At 37.5% G+C, this 21,797-nt stretch overlaps 1 protein-coding gene across 4 annotated transcripts in view; it reads left to right on the forward strand.

The window, feature by feature from the left end:
- LOC139688639 (uncharacterized) overlaps positions 1 to 21,514 on the forward strand; it is an 87,789-nt gene extending 66,275 nt beyond the window's left edge. For 2 of the 4 annotated variants that reach the window (XM_071586205.1, XM_071586203.1), the window contains 6 exons: positions 3,377 to 3,562; positions 10,347 to 10,785; positions 12,508 to 12,652; positions 13,590 to 13,780; positions 15,188 to 15,388; positions 20,982 to 21,514. In XM_071586205.1, coding sequence (XP_071442306.1) covers positions 3,377 to 3,562; positions 10,347 to 10,785; positions 12,508 to 12,652; positions 13,590 to 13,780; positions 15,188 to 15,388; positions 20,982 to 21,218 — 1,399 coding nt within the window. In that variant the 3' untranslated portion in view covers positions 21,219 to 21,514. The remainder of the gene's footprint in view (positions 1 to 3,376; positions 3,563 to 10,346; positions 10,786 to 12,507; positions 12,653 to 13,589; positions 13,781 to 15,187; positions 15,389 to 20,981) is intronic. The other 2 variants (XM_071586204.1, XM_071586206.1) reach the window with 2 other exon arrangements.
- Positions 21,515 to 21,797: the final 283 nt, after the last annotated feature.

Below are 21,797 nucleotides of genomic sequence, written 5' to 3' on the forward strand. Positions count from 1 at the left end.
CTCTAAACAGGGGTCAGGGGATAGAGCTCTCTGCTCAAGCAACCCTAGGGTGGATTGCCATGGTTCATTGCTAATTAAAAAACAGGCCTTATTGCTAAGAAATATTGAGGTGCCATATTATACCATTCTAAGCCCCAAAGACATTGCAATGGTGGGCAAGGGTGGCCTGACTTCTCTTTGCTGGTAGAGTCCCAATGATTAATGCAACAAATATTAGTGTACGTTTCCTTGTCAGTCATTGTAGTCAATTCATCTGTAGTTGTGACAATATAAGAGCTCCTTTTTGTGTGGTGTCCTTCGGCCTGATTGGATGCAAATAACATGGTTTGTATGAAAAGTATTGGGAAAATTGTTTGGAAAAATAGATTTATTCAAGGTACGAAGGCGGTTCAATAAGTACCCGTGTTAGAAATGAAGAAACTATTTTTTCAAAAACATTTTTTTTATTTTGCAACATAGTCCCCTTTTATATAGATACACTTCTCCCAACGTTCCAGCCATTTTTTTAACCTCTCCAAAAAATAGGATTTGTCGAACTCTCCAAAATATGCCTCTGTCTCGGCGATAACTTCTTCCTTTGATCTTAATTTTTTTCCTGCGAGCCATTTCTTCATGTTAGGGAATAAGAAAAAGTTGATGGGAGCCAGATCGGGTGAATACGGGGGGTGCGGCAGCAATTCATAACGTAGTTCATGCAGTTTGGCGGCGACAACTCCGGATCAATGTGCTGGTGCGTTATCGTGGTGAAACAGCACCTTCTTTTTCACCAAATGTGGCCGTGTCTCCTTCAATTTTTTGTCAAAGGGGTCAACTGTAGCATTTCCCAAGGATCGTTCTTCCTTTTTCTAAAAAATCCATGAGGATGACGCCATTTGCATCCCAAAAAACAGTCGCCATGGCCTTTCTGGCTGATCGGGCCATCTTCACCTTCTTTGGAGCAGATTCACCGGGAGAAATCCATTGCTTTGATTGTTGTTTAGTTTCTGGTGTGTAATTGTGAATCCAGGTTTCGTCAACAGTGATAACTCGACGCAAAAACACCTTCGGATCTCGCTTAAATTGCTGCAAACACTGCTTCGAAGTTGACAGCCAGACCAGCTTGTTATCCACCGTGAGCAATTGCGGCACCCATCGGGCCGACAATTTTTTCATCGCCAACTTATCATGTAAAATATTAATTGCCGTTCCAGTCGACACACCCACGGCCTCTGCTACTTCGCTCACTTTCGTACGTCGATCACCGAGAATCATGGCGTGGACTTTTTGAATGGTTTCCTCGGTAACCACGTCTGCCGGGCGTCCTGGTCGCTCCTCATCAAAAACAGATGTTCGCCCACGTTTAAATTAGTTGAACCAATATCTAACTGTGGTGGTCATAGATGACTAATAGTGACCATAAACAGCATCCAACTTTGCTTTTACCTTCTTGCATTTCTTCCCATCCAAAAACAAAAAGGAAATTATCGAACGATACTGCTCTTTTTCCATCTTAGCGAAAATCACGAAACGTGTCTCACTCAAATGGCTGACAAATCCAAACTAACCTTTAAATCAGTCTGAAATTTTTTTCACCGTCGTTTGATAGATGGCAGCACCCGATGATAACATAAACTTCCCTCAGGAATGCCCTTTGTCTTCAAATGCGGGTACTTATTGAACCGCCCTCGTATTGCTGCAATGCCTTCTCCAAAGTACGGCGTCTTAACAGCGTTGACACACACTTTTGCCCTTGTGGCTTTTCAAAGACTTCAAAGGCTCCATGGTAGGTGAATTCTGGAAAGTCCTTATGGGCACATGTACGAGATTCTTTGATGGCTTGACTTGGTGTCCCCATTGTGGTGCTGTCCTGTGAGGCATGATTTCACTTTTATAGGAATAAAAATAATAGTCTGCTGGTGCCAAGTTTGAACAATGAGGGATTTGGGGAATCATCGTGATGTCGTTGCAGAAAGTCTTTGCAAGCAGACACTCTCAGCTCTGCTCTTGGCCATTCGTCTGTGAGGCCTCCGGTAAGACGAGTTTAGCGCAGCTCTTTCATATCACCAAATTTTCAGTGATAATGGTGCTTGCATTCAATGCATGTCAGGGAAAAATTGAAACCGACACTTTTCAGACAGGCCTTGTGTGTTAAAATAACTGCATTTCATGAATTTTGTGTTTGCATAGTTAGGTAATTAAACAAATAATACTATGGTTAGAAATAGTCATAGTTTATTACAATGTTCAAATATTGAAAATATAGGGGTTACTTGTCTAAATGTGAACACTTGCATTCTTCTCACTGTTTATTCATTCACACCGAATGAAGTGCAATTTACAACCATTGCTTCGCTGAATAAGTATCGCAGCAATCAATGGTCAATGCTTGTTCAATTGATATTTCCTTCAGAAAACACAGCTGATGAATTCCTGCATGATACATGTACATAATATATTTTTAAAAATAGTTTTTCTGGCACATTTTGATGGCGTTGCATGCCATAATCTGCACCTCCCATGCGCATCGTAGATCTCTTTGTTGAAATGAAAGAGTTTCTTGTGTGGTCAGCTTATGAGAATGAGTCAAGTAAAATCCTGTCAAACTGCTCCACATTTTCGAAACATCTTGGTGCCGGTGCCAATTTTTGTTTCCCTATAGTGATATGTGATGGTTTGAAGTGTGACCTACAGATGGCAGCATGATATCAGAACACAACAATAGTGTAAGCATTATCCACTTTCAACATGCACCTCGGAGAAGCAGTGATCTTTCATTCTTTTATTCAGTAGTAATGGGGCGTGAAACGTAAATTCCTCAACTAAGGGAAATTCAGAATGGTGTTTCACCTATTTCACTTTAGGTGGCAATGGCGCCTGGACTAGAAGTTCTTAACAGGAGTGACAGTTCCGTATCAGACTCCCCTCGACCAGGTCAGGCACACACCGCGCTGTGACAACAGAGGCCTTTAAAAAGAGCAGTTAAAGCCGTTATGGTTCTTCTAGACATATACATGGACTTTCGAAGCACTGGAATACTTCTAGTGTACGCTTAGAGGACCCCATATGAAAATGTATGAGTGAGAACCTTTAATGTTCAAGAAATCACAAGATGAAAACATTTTTAAGTTTTAAGGTATTCTGATCTGGCCTGATGATGATGTAATACATCGAAACCTGGTGGTAAAATAAAAAATCAAGCGGAAAAGTGCCACGATCAGTTATTCATTATTTTTGACTTCCGTCACATCACGCCTGAAGCTACTCAATTTGTGTTTAAGGTATTCATTTGACTCACCCTCATACTTAAGACAGTATCTTATCCCAGACTTGGCGCTAATGTTTTACTTCTTGGAACTAGTTCGATAATTTGATGGCTGTTGCATTATTACCTTTATAGGCCATTAGGACAGACATTGAGGCCCCTGCTGGAAGGCTTGTCTCTAGTTGGTGAGGGGTCTGCTGGGGGCATTGCCTTGGGTCAGGCAGCATCCAATCGACATCCTCAGATCCCATCACGTGCTTCAGTGCAACGGGGCAACTCGCCTGATTTGTCAGAACTAAACACCGCTATCGAGGCAGCCAGGTAAGAGGCCTTCATTTTCTTTCCCTGGTTTAATGCCATCCTTCTCTGAGAAACGTGCTACGATTAATTTCCCATGGAAATGCTCAAAAGCAGAATTAACTCCCTCTGGAAGTGTTTCTTGCTGTGTATGCTACATTCTACTAAATGCGGTTATTTAATGGAGTGTTGAAAAAAAACTTTTAATTCCATTTGTTTAGGCTTTTCATTAACTGCACACAACACAGATGTTGGAGATGTACTGAAATCAAGTGCGAAAAATATCACACGAATTATTTACCTGTTAAAGCTGTTGGATATTTTTCCCTTTTGCTCCCTTCATCATATGTAATTTTTGTTTTCTTCTTCGGGTGGTTTTTTCATTATATCTTCATAAAAAGTAATTTCGTTGAAGAATAGCTGGAACAGAAGCTGGAATGGCATCCTGGGGCATTGAAGTGATTATTTGTTGGAGATTCATGAATTCGTTGGGGTCGCTATATGCGTTTGATATAACATATTTTTAAAGAAAATTTCTCCTCGGCTGATTTTTGTTTTGATGCATATTAGTTTGGGAGCTATTTTAGGTGAAAGTACAAACATTAATTTGACATTATAATGCTATTCGCCCCTGTAAACTATGAGAAATTCCATTTGGGGGTGTGGGAGAATTAGTGTTTGGCCAAGGCAGTCTTGATGTCTCTCTTCTAAGATTTTTTCCCTGGCCCTTGTGTATGTTTGGGGGCTCTTTAGTCAGAAGATTCTCGAAAATGAGCGCTGTTTCAATGCTTCTCACTTTGCTTCTGCTCATGAAAGCTTATACTTTTTTCACGTAGAAATATTTCTGGTCTAGTGAGGTGAATTATTGCCTTAACTAATTTCAGGCTAATATATCGCGCAACCAACTTGAAGGAATTAGTGCTCAGTAGCAATGGAAGAAGAAACGTGAGTACTATGCAGTGTTGGAAATGGCAAGGCTGGCTGGCATGCTAATTTTTGCAAAAAAAGTTTTCTTTTAACGAGTATGGTATTCAAGTCTCTGATACTTGGTCACTGTCATCTTTTAAATGTACTGTCACTACAACTGTTTAACTGGAGAAAAAGACACCTAATTTTTTATGTGAACTATGTTGAAGTAATTACTGTTTATAATACATCAGTTTTTTGACTCCATGTTTATAAAATTTGTCGGCAATTATGATTGGTTTTTTTTGTCGCGCGCAGATAATCTAATTGATGAGCAGCTTAGTGCATTGATAATTGGCTGCACATCTCGTGGCCCCCCCCCCTGACTCACTTAATCGTACATTCGAACACGTACTATATATATATGACATACATATTTTTTGTGATATTTGAACTTCTACATCGGCCTCTGTGTTTGTGCTTGTTGCTCATAAAATCACTAGAGAAAGCATTGGTTTAATTCTTACTTTACAATTTTGTTGACACCTCTTCTTTTATGCCTCACTGCATAACATTTTGCAGTAAATAATTTGGTTAAGTTAATTAAGGAATTTTTTTCCCTCTTTGCCCTGGTTAGCGCGGTCATTGCAAACATAATTGCAGTCATAACTGTTCGTTCAATATATTAATTACTTAGCATTAAAACTTCTCAGTTTTCATTTATTTATTCAATTGGTTTCATGCCTATACTATATAATACTTGGATGCAATCCTAAATCATTTTTAATTATCTCACTGCCGTTTTTTTAATCACGATTGATGCTATTTATGAAATGCATTACACTAATCCTACACATGCCCCTCTCAATGAATTTCACAAGTCCATTTTCAAGTGTCATCAAATAATTTATGAAACCATCGAAATGCAACCAGATGTGCTGCATCAAATTTTGGGTGCATTTTTAGTCACACTTCTCTTGGCTGACATTGTTCCTTATGCATATTCTTAGATAAATTTTAAAATAAAAAAAAAGTGTTTGGTTTAACTTGCTTATCGGTAATGCTTATCAAGAAGTACATTTATTTTTTAAATTCAGTCCAATAGGCTAATTATTGCTTTGGGGAAATTTGTTTTTTAACTTGCTCTTGGTTAAATGAATGAGACAAGAACTAATATATCAGAGAATGACAAAAAGAATTCAAATGAAAATTATGCATTAAATGCTCTATTAATTAGGTTATCAACTCTTTGAAAATATGTGTCATCTTGGAATCTGCAAACAATGTCCTTTCTCCTACTCTTCCCATTGTAAAAAGATACACCCTAACTTTTATTTCCTCCTTCTGTAATTGCTGCATTCGGCCAAAATTTGAATGATTGAATGCAATGTTTGCTAACAAGTTTACTAAGCTTCATCATCTCACATTTATGCTCTTTGACAGTGCAATAATGGTTTCTGCAATTTTAATATGCATGTGAAACTGTACCTTAGCTGCTAAAACTGAAGAGGAGCCCTCATAGCTGTCTGCCGGATCTTTAAATATTTATTTTTAGGTCTTTTTATTTGGGGACCCAAAGGAGAAATAGCCTGGCTACATACATCTGTGTAAGCTAAATAAAACAAGGGCTATGAGGACTCCCACTCATTGTGTCGCTCATCTTGGCTCTGGCCGAAGGACTAAGGGTTTCTTGTCTTTTTCTTAATTTATGGCAAATTTCTTGAAACACTATGTACATATTTGTATATATATGTATTCATTTGTGTGACTGACTGCTTTGTGACAGATTGTTTACCTTGATGTTGAGGATGTGTGGCTGTGCTTGAAGAAGGTGTGCTTAATGGTTTATAATATATATTTTCAAGCATGATAATATCACTCATCACCTAATTGCTTATGTCGTACTATTCCTGGGTTATTTCTTTAGGAGAGCTTTTGGGGTTGCTCTCCTGTATTGCTCAGACGTCATCCTAGGTACACATTACCCAGGTTACATTTTGTATTCAAGAAGTGTGGTTTCTTGGTCAGCGGTTGAGGTCAGGTAAAAATAATGCTCTGTTGATAACCTTATAACATTCAATATCTACTTGTTTTGTGTTAAATATTTCACTTGTGAAATTGTGTGCCAATCTTTTGCGATTTAATTTAGCTCTTTGAAGTAAAGTGTGCGAATAACCCTGTTAGAATAGCACATTTTTAATTGCATCATTGCTTTGCCAAATAAGTAACCATAGTTACATGCCAAAGCTAAGATTAAGATACCTGCTTTGACAATGGTATTACATTTGTTATTGCTGATGAAGAAAAGTTGAATTACACTATGGGACGTATAAGACTACTCTCCTACTTTTTACTTAAAAATTCTTCTTATAAAAAATAGCAATTGTCAATAATTTTTGTGTGTAATCATTCATTGCACAAGGCATTCATCAAAATCGTTCTCTGGTGCAGGTAATGGCCGTTCTTTTTGCGAGAAATTCACTCAAGGAAAATGATCAATTCATGAAGTAACTGAATTTGAAATCCTTGATGCAATGGATCCTTGCATATTCACTGGATCTGATCCTGAGATATCATTACCATTCAATGCCAAGTGCTCACAGATAATTCATTGTGGTTAATGTAATTTTTTAATTGTTGGACGAGCACATGAAACTCATTGTCGTTTGATGTTCTCTGGCATTGTTCATACTTTTGTTTTCGTATTCTTTCTTACCATAGTTAAGTTTGCTATTTTTATAATTATCCTTTGGTTTATCTTTAACTTCATTTTGAGTTCAAGTTTTTAAATGGCCAAAAAAATTGCTTGGAGATGAGGGAAGATTTGTTTTTGTCTGTTACTTAAATTGATTTAATATTTTAATTAGTACCCAAAGATGTGAGAATATTAAAAAAAGTAAAGGTTTCATTTTATTTCTCTTCTATATTTGCAACCAGTTGCCAGTGTCTATTACATTTTTTTTATTAATTGAGATGGCATTGGACCAAATGAATTGGGAATAGTTATTGAACATATTGTAAAATGTTGGAGCGGACTGGAGAAATAGATGACTCATCCAGAATGTTTTCAAATCTCAGACTGAGCAGGGATGGACAGCAAATGGAGTGTTGGTTTGTGCAGTGATTGGCAGGGGAGGGAGGAAGATGGGGATGGCCATCATCATGTGCTCTTCTCAGTGTAGTACGTGCAGGGGAAACGGAAGGGAGTCTTAGAAAGGGCTGGAGGTTGGATTGAAAGCAGGGAGGGAACTCTTCAAGCAATTAGATGATCAAGTGTTAGTTAAATGGTCAGTCAGCTGCAGGATCACAGTCATTACATAGGGTGTTGCAGAGTTAGTGTGATAGATTTGGGATGATAATTCAATGAAGGTAATGAGAGTCTCAAGAAATGTGATGGCTAAGATAAGCATTTAAGTTGGTGTACATGAAATAGACCAGTTGGAACAGTTAAACCTATTTGGAAAGTATTTTGGAGGAGGTTGTTCAGAGTGCTGGTGACCTAAAAATAAGAATTTTAATTGGTAAAAAGTCATATGTAAAGAGGCGGAAGGCAATTGCATGCACCTAGCATAAAAATGCAAATAGAAGTCTATTGAAAACTTTAATATGGAGTGTTGTCTGTTTGATTCAAAGACTTGGCTGTTGAGGTGAGAGGATAAGTGTAGACCAGAGGCTTTTCAAAGAAAATGGAGAGAAATAAAGACCAATGATGCAGTTGTATTCATGGTAGAGGAAGGGAGGAGGCTGCTGGGAAAAATGTGAAGAGGGCAGCTTAAGTGGAAGAAGATGAGAGAGAAATGGGATGCTGATTGATGATGGTGATAAGAGGGAAGAATTCTGGGAAAGTGAGATGGACGGGGGAAAGGAAAAGGCATCTTGGATGAGATTAAGGGAGTTGGAAAGTGTGCAAAGTTAAAGAATGAATAATAGTGATGTTGGGTTGAAGGATTCCTTGTGCCACGTCAGTTAGGGCATAGGATTACGGTAGTGTTTAGAGACATAGTCCATCAATAACCTACCTCAAGTTGGTACTGTTGATTGATAATAAATAGTTACGAGTGGATTGCAGTTAGCTTTTGATCAAATGTTAATAGTGGGCCTAGATGATGAGTTCAGTGAGAGGAAGACGTACTTATAATGTTTGATAAATAAAAATAGCATTATTGACAGAGGTGCTTGAATATAAATTATCAGGAGTTATGCGGCACATATACATAGATTGAAATGTAAAAGTACATATTATTCAGCTGCATTTTACAAGTTTTGATACTTACAGGTTTAAGAGAAACCTTCCTCTTTAACTTCCAAATTTGATATCACTATTGTTCAAGCTCTGACATAAGGGGAGAGAAGGATTATGCCAGAATTGGTTTAGATATATGTTATGAATTTGAAATGAAGCAATGATTACTGAAATTCATGATTGCTTTCAGAAAACCATGAGAAAATTACCAGTAATTTGTTGAAATGTAATGATTACAAGCACAAAATACCTAGAAAAAAGTAATTTTATATCATTAACTCAGGTACTCTCCATTACTATATTTGAATCACTTTCTTGAGTAATCACTTGTAAATATTTTAATTAAAAAAAGTAGGTAACAGCCGGGAGTTTGATTTCAGGCAAATGCACTTATTATCCTAACTATTCTTGAAGTTAATAAGAAGCAGTAATCCAAATCAGATTGCATTAAAGCAGTAAATTATGAACTGAACTAAGGATTTTTAACCTCTTCAGTTTATAATGAATAACTGATCGTAGCACTTTTCCACTTGATAAAATTTTATTTCACGACCATGTTTTGATGTATTACATCATCACCACCTGATGATGATGTAATACACTGAAACCTGGTCGTAAATTTAAAAAAATCATCAAGTGGAGAAGTGCTACGATCAGTTATTCATTATGTTCGATTTCCACCGCATCACGCCTGGAGCTACTCAATTTGCTCTTCAGTTTAGTTCTAAAATGACAGGGAATTTTGTGAGCATTTAGAAAAATAGTAAATATTATTGATTAATAACCGAGGATAAGAGGAAGTTATCTGAGCGTATTGGTGCAATATGTTATGAAATAATTAGCTGATGACAGGATGAATTCGTATAATCATTGACTTGTCCTCATGCATTAAACTTAGTTTGCTGAGGTTCTGATGGATTCCCTGCAATCAATTTTCCTTTGTTGAAAGGGATTTTAAGTTTTGGTGATGTACGTGTTCTGTGTTTAGAAATCATTAGTGTTCAGATATCATTTATGTGGATCTGTCGAAGGGTGTTGAATAATTATATGTTCATATTTAGTTTGGAGACTTGTGAATTTTCAAAATAATATTATGTGGGATATTCTTAAACATTTACCATTTTCTTAAATTATCACAGGTGGTATGAAATCATGTTTCTTCCATTCACTTTGTGTTGAAGATATATGTATGTATGTATTTCTACATTTAATGTAAGAAGTCATGTCAACTTTATGGTTACTGTACATATTTATCGAAGAACATTGTCTCTAATAATGCATACATGTGTTGATGGCTAATGAGAAGTCTTGGAAAATGTATATATTTTCTCGTGAATTTTTTTTTCACTCATTATATTTTATGTCATGATGGCACGCTAACTTATTTTTTTTTCTGTAGTCTTGAAGTTGCCTTTCTGATGCTTTGCCTTGAAACAGCTTTGTCTACTTAACTCTGGTGCATGGGTGGTGGGGTTGGTGTCTCAATGATCACTTTCTCTTCTCTCTTTCTCTCCTCTCTTTCTCCTCGGTTCTTGACCCCTCCTTCTCCCTTACTTGTCCCTCCCTTTTCTCTCTCTCTCGGCTCCACTCCTGGCGTGGGGATAACCTCCGTGGCCCCAATCCGACCCCCTTCCCTGTCCCCCTTTGACCCATGAGCAGGAGGGACTCGGTTGCGTTGGAGGAGAAGCGCAACGCCATCAACGAGAAACTCGTGAAGAAGGAGAAGAAGAAGAAGAAGAAGAAGGAGGAAGGGGGGGGCGGAGAGGGGGGTGGAGGGGACGGGAAGAGGAAAAGCAGCAGTGCCAGTGGTAGCTCTTCCTCGCTAACTGAAAAAAATCTCAACGATTGCAGCTTGGCGGCTCTAGAGAGTCCACAGTCGGCGGCAGCAGGCGTGAAGGCCATGGCGAGCGTGGGCGGGAGCAATGGGGCGGTGGAGGAGGGCGGAGCGAACGGCGAGGACGGGCCGAGGGTGGATAGGCAGGGGGGGCGTGGGGCTGAGGAGATGGCTGCCGAGATGGAGGCGGAGGAGAGGAAGGAGAGGGAGGCAGCCAAGAAGAAGCAGCGGGACCCTCCCATTGTGTTCAAGGATGCCGTCGATGTACGTGTCCTCTTGCATAACCGTTGAAATGTAGTCCCCCTTGTCTCCATGCAAAATGCAATGCCTTGGCAACTAATCGCTTTGCTTTTTTGAATATTAAATTCCTCCTCCTCATGATAAAGCAAGGGCAATTAAGGGTGAGAAGAGATATCACTGCTGGTTATCGCCAATTGCGCTGAATTTTGTTTGCATGAATTCATGTTTATGCATTATAAAATGTAGTAGAATACTGCCAATGTGCAGAATACTCTCTTAACTCATGAGAACATTGTAGAAGGCAACTTAAAAGTCTTTGATAATATGAGTGAATCGGAAAATGAAGACTGCTGGGTATTTGTAGATTATAAAACTTCAAGTGATTAATCATATATCTAAATCGTTTTTCACTCCTCTGCATCCTATCATCATTTTCTCTGTTTCATGCATAAAATAAACCGTGCAAACTCTTCGATGTAACGCTGCATATTCTTTTGACATTTTTGTCTTGTTAAGTGAGTGCCTTTCTTTTTTATTCCTTATGTTGTGGTAAAATCAATTATCTCGGCAAATAAATTGGCAAATGGATTCAATGCAAATATTAAATCATTTATGTGCATGGAAACTAGTGGGATGTTCTTGTTGTCATTTATTAATAAGGCTCCATCTAATAGTTTTTCACTGTTAATCTAAAGTATTCATTTTCATGCCAATTTTTCATATTTATTGCCATTTAACAAATACGTACCGAATCATCCATTTATTTTGAATTTCTAATTATTTTGAGTATGCTATGTATGCCATATATTTTTGACTCTGGTTTTCTTTTGTATTCTGATTCCTTTTGAAATTCGTTGCTTAATTCTATTTGGTGATGGTCGTCAGATAATGATGAAAGAAAAATTATTTGGGAAAATTTTAATTTCATAAAGCAGTTGGTGGCAAAGAAGATTTGTCCTCTGCACTGAGGTCACAAATGTATGAGCAAATGAATTTCTACTCTATCCATATACTGTAATTTTGATTGAGAATAAAATTCTAGGCACCTCACATCATTTAGAGAAGAAATGAGCTTTAATTGGAAGACAGGTCAGAGTTGAGAAATGCTTGACCAAGGTTTTTACCAATCCAAAAAAAATCATTCCAAAATGGCTGCTTACATCTACGTAGAAGGTGTCTTTACATATTGTCTCTTCAACTTAAGGATCTATGGCAGTCTTGGTATCTTGTTATTTATTAGAGAAACCAATGGAGTAATAAGGTTTGCAACCCGACTAACTTATCACCTTGTTGTATGACCATCTGTCAGTATATAATTAAGATGTATTGGTCCACTTACTTACTTATCACACCAAAAAGAAACCTAGAAAATCTTCACTAACTGTGGGGAAGAAACAAATACTTCCTTACTATTTACCTATATTTTGCTGAAAACCTTTCCAGGGTACAGTTTTAATGCTTCTAGTGTGGTGAAGCATTAAAGTTTTCTTTTGACCACAGTTGGAATTGCATTATTAACATACTCATGATTACTTTTGGTTCAATTTGGCCCAAATGACATTTCAAAGCATTTTTATAAAAGCTATGGTTAATGCTTCCATCCACTGGTGTTGATTACAATTTTTGAGCTGACCAAATGGTATTTTTATAATATTCTACTTTGGGAAGTTCCAATGGCGTGATTCAAATGTGTGTGTTTTACTGAGTTGGGTTTAATGAATTATTGGATTTAATTTTTTTCAACAGGTTCAAGTTGAATTTGATGCATTAGTTGGGCATGTGGGGAACCTTTTAAACCCAGAAGAACAGCAGTCCCTGGAGGAGTTGCACCAGTACATGTTGGAAGATGAGGGCTCTTGGGCTCTTAGTGATAGCTTCCTCAATTTTGTTGGTAAGATTTTGTGATATTTATGCCATGATCTTAGGTAAAATATTGTCGGCATGCTCTGGGGATGATCAGATGGTAATTTAGTTTGTTTTACGCAAAAATTGAGCTGCTCCAATCTGAGTTGATATTCCAGCAGGTAACAGTATATAAGTACTGGGCATTTCAAAAATTGTCATATGTAAACAAAACCTTTTTGGATTATGAATCATTCATGTACAGTGCATAATGATGGCACAGAAAAGTGTTGAAGTTTCATGTTTCTCACTTGTGATTGATTCAACCAGTAACATAATTTCTGCTTATCGTAATAAAGACAGAAATTTATAAAATTTTGCATCCACAACAAAATCAAGAGGGTCCCCATTCCAAATAGGAGGACTGTTTCTTTGTCCTATGAAATTTCTAACCATAGCACGAGGGATGGGATGGGGCACATTGCTCAATATAACATTAAGCCAAGGATGGAAACTTAAACAATTCATAATAGTTGCTCATTCAAAATTATATTACCATATAACATGTTACCCTTCATTTGAAATGTTAAATTTAAAGTTTTTTCTGTTTTCTGGACATTAACAGTCCAATATTTGTTTCTACTTTTAAATACTAGTCACCAGACCTTGAAGAAACTGACAATATTGTATAGGTATATATATCTGAGATAAGACCAATAAATACGAGTTATAGAAGTCACTGAGGTGGCAGAAATCTAGCGTACATATATATATAGTATATAATAGGTTTCAGCTTAGGATATGTGTACATTGCACTTACTCTAAGGTATTTATTCCTGATTTCCAAATATTTATGTCCAGTGAACTCTCAGTTAACCATCTTGTGGTGCATACATTCTGTTCTTCCTTCCTTGCGGGTTTCATCTGAGACCTATTGTTTTCTCTTGCATCATTAGAAATGTTTTATCTTGTCATATGTATTTCAGGCCGAATTCTTCATGACACAACATTTCGAATGGATGTGAGATTGTGTATACTCAAAGTCCTGGCTGCTGCAGCTTTGAAGGACGATGTCATCCTCTTACTGCACCAAGATCGGAGGGAGCATGTTCTGATGAATTATGCGCATGGTGTTGACCGTCTTCCCCTCGAAGAACAACTGGCCCTTACCTTACTAGTGAGCGCTTTTCTCTCTTCTTTCATTTGCATGATCTTAACTCTCTTATATCGTTGCTGATGAATTCTTTATTGAATGGAAAGTGACTTAGCAGACTTTTGGCAAATCTTTAGGAAAATAATGAATCTTTCTTACCTCGAAAATATTTTGTCATGCTTCAATTTGCATATATTATTATTAGGTAATCTATTGGTTAACGTAAGTTTTGGATGGACACAACCACCAAATAAATATTTTGTCTCTCTAAAAAAAAAAACAACCCGACATACAATATTATAACAAGCCCATCTTCATCCCTGAGTACTTCCTTCATCCCTTCATCCCATCCAACATTCCGTCCAACATCCCTGTCCTATGCCTGCTGTTTCCTCATTTGCCTAACATTCTCCCCTCTATTACAGTCTTCAACATCCCACTGCCGATCAATACGTCCTTCATCAATTTTTTTGCCTCCTTATGATTTCTCCCCACAATCCTCTCTCATTGTACACCATACCTAGCACATCCTCATTTCTTTTCCTTTCACTCCATTTCACCTTCTCCATTCTTCTCCAGACCCACATTTCGAAAGCCTCCAATCTATGTCTCCCCTCCTGCTTCAATTACCACGTTTCCGCGCTGTACATAGCTACGCTCCACATCAAAGGTTTTACGAGTCTTTTCTTAAGATCCTTACTCGTCCCTGTCATCAACTCCCTCCTCCTTGTGAAAGTCTCTTTGCCTAGCACAATTCTTCTCCTTACGTCCCCACTTACTTTGACTGTCTTGGTCCGAAACAGTTTCGAGATACGTAAACTGTTCTACCTGCTCTAGTTTTTGCCCTCCTATTTTAATGTTTAGCTATTTTTAGCTTAGCCTTTTTCTCTCTATAAAATCGCATAACCTTTGTTTTATTAATATTGATTCTCATCCCATACCTGTCGCACTGAATTTCCAATTCACTCAGCAATGCTTGCAGCCCCTTGGCTGACTGATAAACTAAAGCTTGGTCATCAGCAAACCTAACTGATTTTATGAATTCCCCACCCACTTTCATTCTTACGTCGAGTTCTTCCCATGCCTCTTTAATCATTTCCTCTGCATACAGGTTGAACAGCAACGGTCATAATGGGTAACCCTGCCTCACACCCCTTCCTAACACTGCCCAATCTGGACTCCCCGTTTCCCACTTGCACCTGAGCAGTCTGAGACATGTAAAGGTTGCACATATATTGACTGTTTATTTTCATTCATTCACTTTATGTTGCTGAGTGCATTTACTTTCCTCGAATTGTGAATCTTTAATTGTAACCTCGTAATTCACATTCCACTTGGTGCAAAATACGTCTCACAGTTTTCACATTGGAAAAACTCTATTTTGGGGTCAAGTCAAGCACATCAATTGATTTTCTCTGTTTTTACTTTCAGGTGGCGAATCTCTTTGAGAACTTGAGCAGTTCAGAGTGGCTGTTGTACATTTCTGAATGGGAGCTCAACGGCCAAACCATAAGCAACATACGAATTACAACCAAGGTTGCTGTGAATGCTCTTCTTTCCCAAAATGATACACTGAGAGACAGAGGTTCTGCTATAATTCATAATTTGGCCTGCAAGGAGGTAAAAACTGTGGTCTGTATCCCCTGATATCGCCTGTGTCTTCTCTCTGTCATCTCACATTATGCTCTCATTCGCATTTTTCCTTGAGAAATCTTCTTCATGTTTGCTAGATGCACTCTAGCATCTTCAAGTGATGTCCACTTTTGGTAGCAGGAAGCCCTGAAATGTAATTCATCAATATTTATTGTAATGTTCTGGCTGGTACGTACTATTCTAAATGCTGAATCATCAATATTTATTCAATCACTGGGACAAGGGCCCATTCCTTGGAAATTCTTAATTATATCTGAGCGTGAAAGTGAGTGCTACGCATAATTTAGATGCTTTGATTTTCCTACAGATTAAAAGCCTTCAAGCTAATTAGTTTTTGGTATGCAATTCAATGCAAACCTGTAGAAAATTCTTTGATGATTGTTGGACATTGAATTATGTTGTGTTCTTCTTTAAGGGCAAAAATATATTTGTTAATATTTTTCTGTGCCATGTTATTTCTTAATTTTTGATGGCATCAATTTTTAGTTTAAATTAGAATTTGAACTCTTTTTAAATGTTTATAATTCATTATTTTTAAAGTACTTATTTAGAAAATGAAATCAATATTCACTTAGATATCTTTTTAATTTATGCCTGATTGCAGCAGTTCCCTTTGTATCCTTGGTACTTTTGGGTAGTTTATTTATTTTATTTATTTATTTATTAATTTGCCTGAGGATCTGGGTACATTCATGTTCCACGATATACGGCTCATCAAAGATCTCAACATAAAATACAATATACATTGTTACATATTCAGAAACTCATCAATAGTGTGGAATAAGTGTAGCATGAAAAAGTCCCTCACTTTGAATTAAAAGGTGGACATTTTTTCTATGCTCTTGATAACCAGAGGAAGGTTATTATACAATAAGAGTCCCATGTTATGGAGGGAAAAAGTGGGCTTGCAAGTTCTGATGAAGTTCACGTGTAGATGACTGCAGGTCCTGGTATAATGATTGTGAATGCTATTGTTAGTGGTATATAATGAGATATGGCGTTTAGCATAAACAATAGCACTTAGCATATACACACAGGGAAGAGGGAGAATACAAAGTTTTTTGAAAAGGGGGCGACATGGAGCTCTGAGGGGTGCATTGCACATTAGTCTTAGTATCCTCTGTTGGATTTTAAATACAACATGAGCGCAGGGTAATGGGCCCCAAAAAAGAATACTAAAAATTACGTGGGCATAAAACTCACCATAATAGATAGACATAAGAACTTCATTATTTACAGTTTGCCTGATAGAACGTACCAAATAGCACGCTGAACAGAGTTTTCAGCGTAAACTAGAAATATGGCTATCCCAGTTTAGTCTACTATCCAGGGTAAAACCCAGGAAGGAGGCATTATCACTCCTTGGAATAATCACATTGTCAAAAGACACTGAATTATCTGTTAGAAGCTTATTTTTGTTTACAAGGTATATTAAATTTGTTTTTTCCTTATCAATATGAAGAAAATTACGATCAAACCACACTTGCAAAAGGTGGATAGTATTGTTAGCACTTGATATGAGGCCGTTGATTGAAGAGGCAGACACTAAGACATTTGTGTCGTCGGCATACAGTATGGGAAGTGTATTAGGTACAGAATTAAGCATCCTAGGGAGGTCATTTATGTATATGAGAAAAAACACTGGGCCAAGAACAGATCCCTGGGGAGCCCCGCAGGATATTGTTTTTGCAGGCGATGCATGAGATATTCCATCTTTCGTAACACTTACACTCTGTTGTCTGTTGTTTAGAAAAGATTTAATCCAATTATATGGAGTACCTCTTATGCCAGATTCTTGAAGTTTCAGCAATAACATATGGTGATTGACACATTCAAAGGCCTTGGAGAAATCAAATAATAAAACAAGAGATTCCAGTTTATTGTCTCGGTCAGACAATATTTTGTTTATACAATGGTAGGTAGCATTGGTAGTGGACATGGATTTTCTAAATCCATGCTCGGAGGTTGATAACAGTTTGTGCGATTCCAGGTATGATATTAATTGAGAATAAAACACTAATTCAAAAATTTTACTGAATTGATTGAGTATAGATATTAGACGATAAGAGCTCATGTGCTGTTTATTTCCTTTACCTTTATAAAGGGGAAGACTTTGGTGCTTTTAAGGGATGATGGAAACTGACCAAGCCTAAGAGATTCATTGACTAAGAATAATAGAGGGGGTTTAATGACATCAAAGGATTTTTTAATGATGATAAAAGGAATGCCATCTGGACCAGAGGTGTACTTATTTCCCATTTTGTTTAAGATATTAGTTAATTCAATGTCAGAGCATGGGCGGAGAAATAGGGAATTACATTGGCTTGATGTTTGTCTATGATAGCTTTGTTGAGTCACGTTGGGTGACTGGTGAGAAGTGAAAAAGTCATTAAAAGCCATGGCAATAGCAGAACTGTCCTCAAGTTCATTACCTTGAGAGTCCAGTAACCTGAGATTGGGGGTTAATGATTTAGGAAATTTTGACTCCTTGATAATTTTCCATATTTCTTTTGATCTATTTCCAGCATTATATATTCTACGATCATTAAAAGTTCTTTTTGCATTACGAAGAAGACATTTGTAATTCTTTCTCATTGCCTTGTATTCGAGAGGTTCAATGGGGACCGATCTGTTTTTGTCACGGAGAGCCATGTTTTTCATGACTCTGGATGCATACTGGATTTCATCAGTGACCCATGACTTTCTGCCCTTAGACAGAGACGAATTTTTAATTTTAACAGGTAATACAGGAAAACAAAAATCAAAATAGGATAAATAGGTTGAGTAAAAACAATTAAAACCATCTTCAAAGGAGCTCATGGAGTCAACATTGGTCCAAGCATGAGACACGAGCAAATTGCAGAAAGCATTTACATCCTCATCAGAGAACTTTCTCCTGTATTTTGTTATAATCTTGTCGGAGGCATTGATGCAGAATGTGGAGAGTAATGGATAGTGGTCGGAGATATGGGATATTATAACCTCGGTTTTCACGAATCAAAAATCAATATTTGTAAAAATGTTATCAATGGCAGATGCAGAAGTAGAGCTGACCCTGGTGGGTTTGTCAGCAGTTACATTTAAGTTATACAGGGAAAGAACATCTAATAGTTCTGATTTTTCTTTGGTGCCATGAAGAAGGTCACAATTAAAGTCACCAGTGACAATCAACAGGGGTTTTATCAGCCGAGTTATAAACATTGGTCAGAATGCTGGAAAATTTATCAATAAACACATTGAAATTACCACAGGGAGAGCGATATATAGTGAAGATAAAAAAACTGATATCACAGAAGTGGACAATAGTCACGCTGGATTCGAACACCTGTTCAACATTGAGACAATTATATGGAAAGGTTACGCAGCAAAAGGTTAAGTTAAAAACAGAAACAAGAATTAGGACTCGACCATTTTTGAGTGTGGAGCGACAGAAAGCATCGGCCACAACATAGCCAGATAACTGGAAAGAAGCAAGTTCATTAGCCGTGAACCAATGCTCATCAATGCAAATTACATCAGGCTGGTGATGAGAGAGAAGCACTTCCATGTCAAGTTGTTTGTTCCGCAGACACTGAATGTTAACATGAAGGACATACAAACTTCGTGCTCACTCACTTGCAATTTTGGGCGAAGTTTGGGGAAAAAAAGTTTCCCCAATGAACATATTTAGGCCAGAAACCAGGAGTGAGTAGTTTAGCACCCAGATCATCACTGACGGTAATACGAAACGAGGCATACTCCCCTCGTGTAACCACAAGTTGTTCAATATCGGGAGTAACATTTGCGGAGTCGGGCAATTCATCTTTAATATACTGAAGTACACTTTCCTTCGTGGTATTTTTGGGAAGGTTCCAGATATGCCCATGAGAGAGTTTGGGAATGCCCTTAAGCGAGGGCTCCTTGATAGAGCACTCGTACCTCTTCACGGAGGGAAAAGTGCAACCGCGCTGCAATGAGTGCGACGTGCCCCTTACAATGAAACATATTCTTACGCAGTGCCAAAAATATATAAGGGCTAGAGAAAAGTTTCATGTAAGGGGAGATTTGAAACAAATATTAGGAGATGACCCCAACTCTTTAAGCAAGGTTTTATTATTTTTAAAGGAAACTGGCCTAATGAGGCAACTTTAGCCGTGGTATTTTTATTCTTGTCGATGTCATTTGTTTTTAATATTTATCTATTTATTTATTTATTTATTTATTAAACCTTAACTGTGGTTTTTAAAAGTTTCGACGTGGTGCAAAATGACCTCAGCCGTCGATGCACCCCATAAACAAAAATACTACTACTACTCCTTGATAGAGGTGCCCATGCTCGGGGCTGGGCGACGCTTGCGTTTAGCTTTGACGATAGCGAAAGCGTCGTTGCTAGCTGGAGCTGGATTCACATCGTCACTATCACCTCACAATTCATCACGTAAATGATTCGCACTTTGACTGGAAGGATCGGTGGTAAAGGTTTTTGAATCCTCAACGGAGGAATCAATTGACAATTCAGGAGGTTGTCGTTCACTTTTTCTACTTACTTGTCGAGTCACGGGTCGTTCGTGGGAAGTTGCTACAGGTAGTGGTGTTTTAGACAACGGAAATGCCGATTTAGCGGCATCCGAGAATGAGACATTTTTACATTGCTTCAGAATGGTGGGCTCATGAGAAGATATGAGGTTATTTAGTCCATCTTTCAGCATTTTAATATCGGCGGCAATGTTGCCAATATTAAAAGGTGATGCCCGGCAAGAAAAACGTTTCCAGAAAATGTCACGGCACTCAGATAACGCTTTCAGAGAGAGGTCCGTGAGCCTCGAGCATTTAGAATGAAAATTGCGAGGGCAATAGATGCATTGAACGGATTTAATCGTAATATCAATCGAGCTATTACACACGCCACATTGCGGAACACAACCAACGGCCGCCATATTGTCTTTCTCCATTTAGTTTGTTATATAATCTGATGCCCATTTCATTGGGTCCTAATTTCAATGCTTTAGTTCTTATATTCCCAAAATGGAAGTCATTCCTGCCTCTGGTGTAATGATGATGATAGGCAGAGTTAAGAGAATAGTTGCCGATGTTATTTTTTATATATAGAATTAAAAACATAATGTAGATGCACGGGAGTGGAATTTAATTCATGGAAAATGGGCCTTGATGGAGCATTGTGAGGTTTCCTGGTGATGTCTCTCATTGTACCAGATCATCACAAGTACCAGATCATTCTTCATGTCTCTCATCGTTTTCTTTTGCATTTGTGTTGAAGGGTTTTTACATGAGTATCTCAAGAAATATTTGCACATAGAGGAATACCTAGAAATTTGCATTCTGTCGCATGCTCAATTGATTGGCCATTGATTTTTACCGGCAGATCATCTGACACGTTCTCATTGTAATGGGTTTTTGGGTGAGACCAAGTGTGCCATGGTTGATGAGCCCCTAGCATGATTAGATAGCGATATCTTGTGGTAAGGGCATGCAGTAAGGAGTTAGAAGTGCAGTGGGTCTCAGCTTTGTGTGTGTGTGTGTGTGAATTACACGTCCAATGTTTTTGTGAGTGAATATTTTCACTTCTCCATAGGTGTTTGATGATGTGGCTGTGGAGCTAACCATGGCATTGCTTGAGTTCTTCAGCTCTGGTTCCCGGGATGAAGAGCTGCTCTACCGTTGCTTCAAGGCCCTTCAGCGCTTCTGCACCATCTCGCAGCAGGACGTCCCCCAGCTCATTCAGATGATAGGCCCTCCGCCATCTCAGTTCAGGGGTGTATCTGAGCGAATCAATACCCTTATCATCGAAATTGAGAGGAAGCTTCGCTGAGAGAGTTCTACCTCAGTGTGCATGACTGATGGTGGGTTTTTACTTTGCATTGTAACAAATCATGATGTCGTGAGACGCTCATGCCAAGGTTTGATTCCATGTTGTTATGGAATGTATAACTTGCTCATTATGAAATATTACCACTCATGATACTATGGGAGATTTTCATGGCAACTAGTCCGTGTTTTTAGTTTATTAATCAAATACAAATGTGCAAATATGTTTGAATTTTGTATTCTTTTTAAAGTTTTGCACTTTTTAAAAAATATGTGATTGCATTTAAAATTCATGGCATGCATTTGGTATAATATATATATATATATTATATATATATATATATATATATATATATATATATATATATATATATATAAAAATATATATATATATATATATATATATATATATATATATATATATATATAAATATATATATATATATATATATATATATATATATATATATATATATATATATATATATATATATATATATATATATATATATATATATATAATTTACCCATTTTCAAATCTCTATTCTCAGTTGATATTGGCTATTGCATATTTTGTTAATTA

Source organism: Hetaerina americana, unplaced genomic scaffold, assembly GCF_022747635.1.
Source record: "Hetaerina americana unplaced genomic scaffold, ioHetAmer1.1.p SCAF_21, whole genome shotgun sequence".
In the NCBI taxonomy this organism is placed as follows: Eukaryota; Metazoa; Arthropoda; class Insecta; order Odonata; family Calopterygidae; genus Hetaerina; species Hetaerina americana.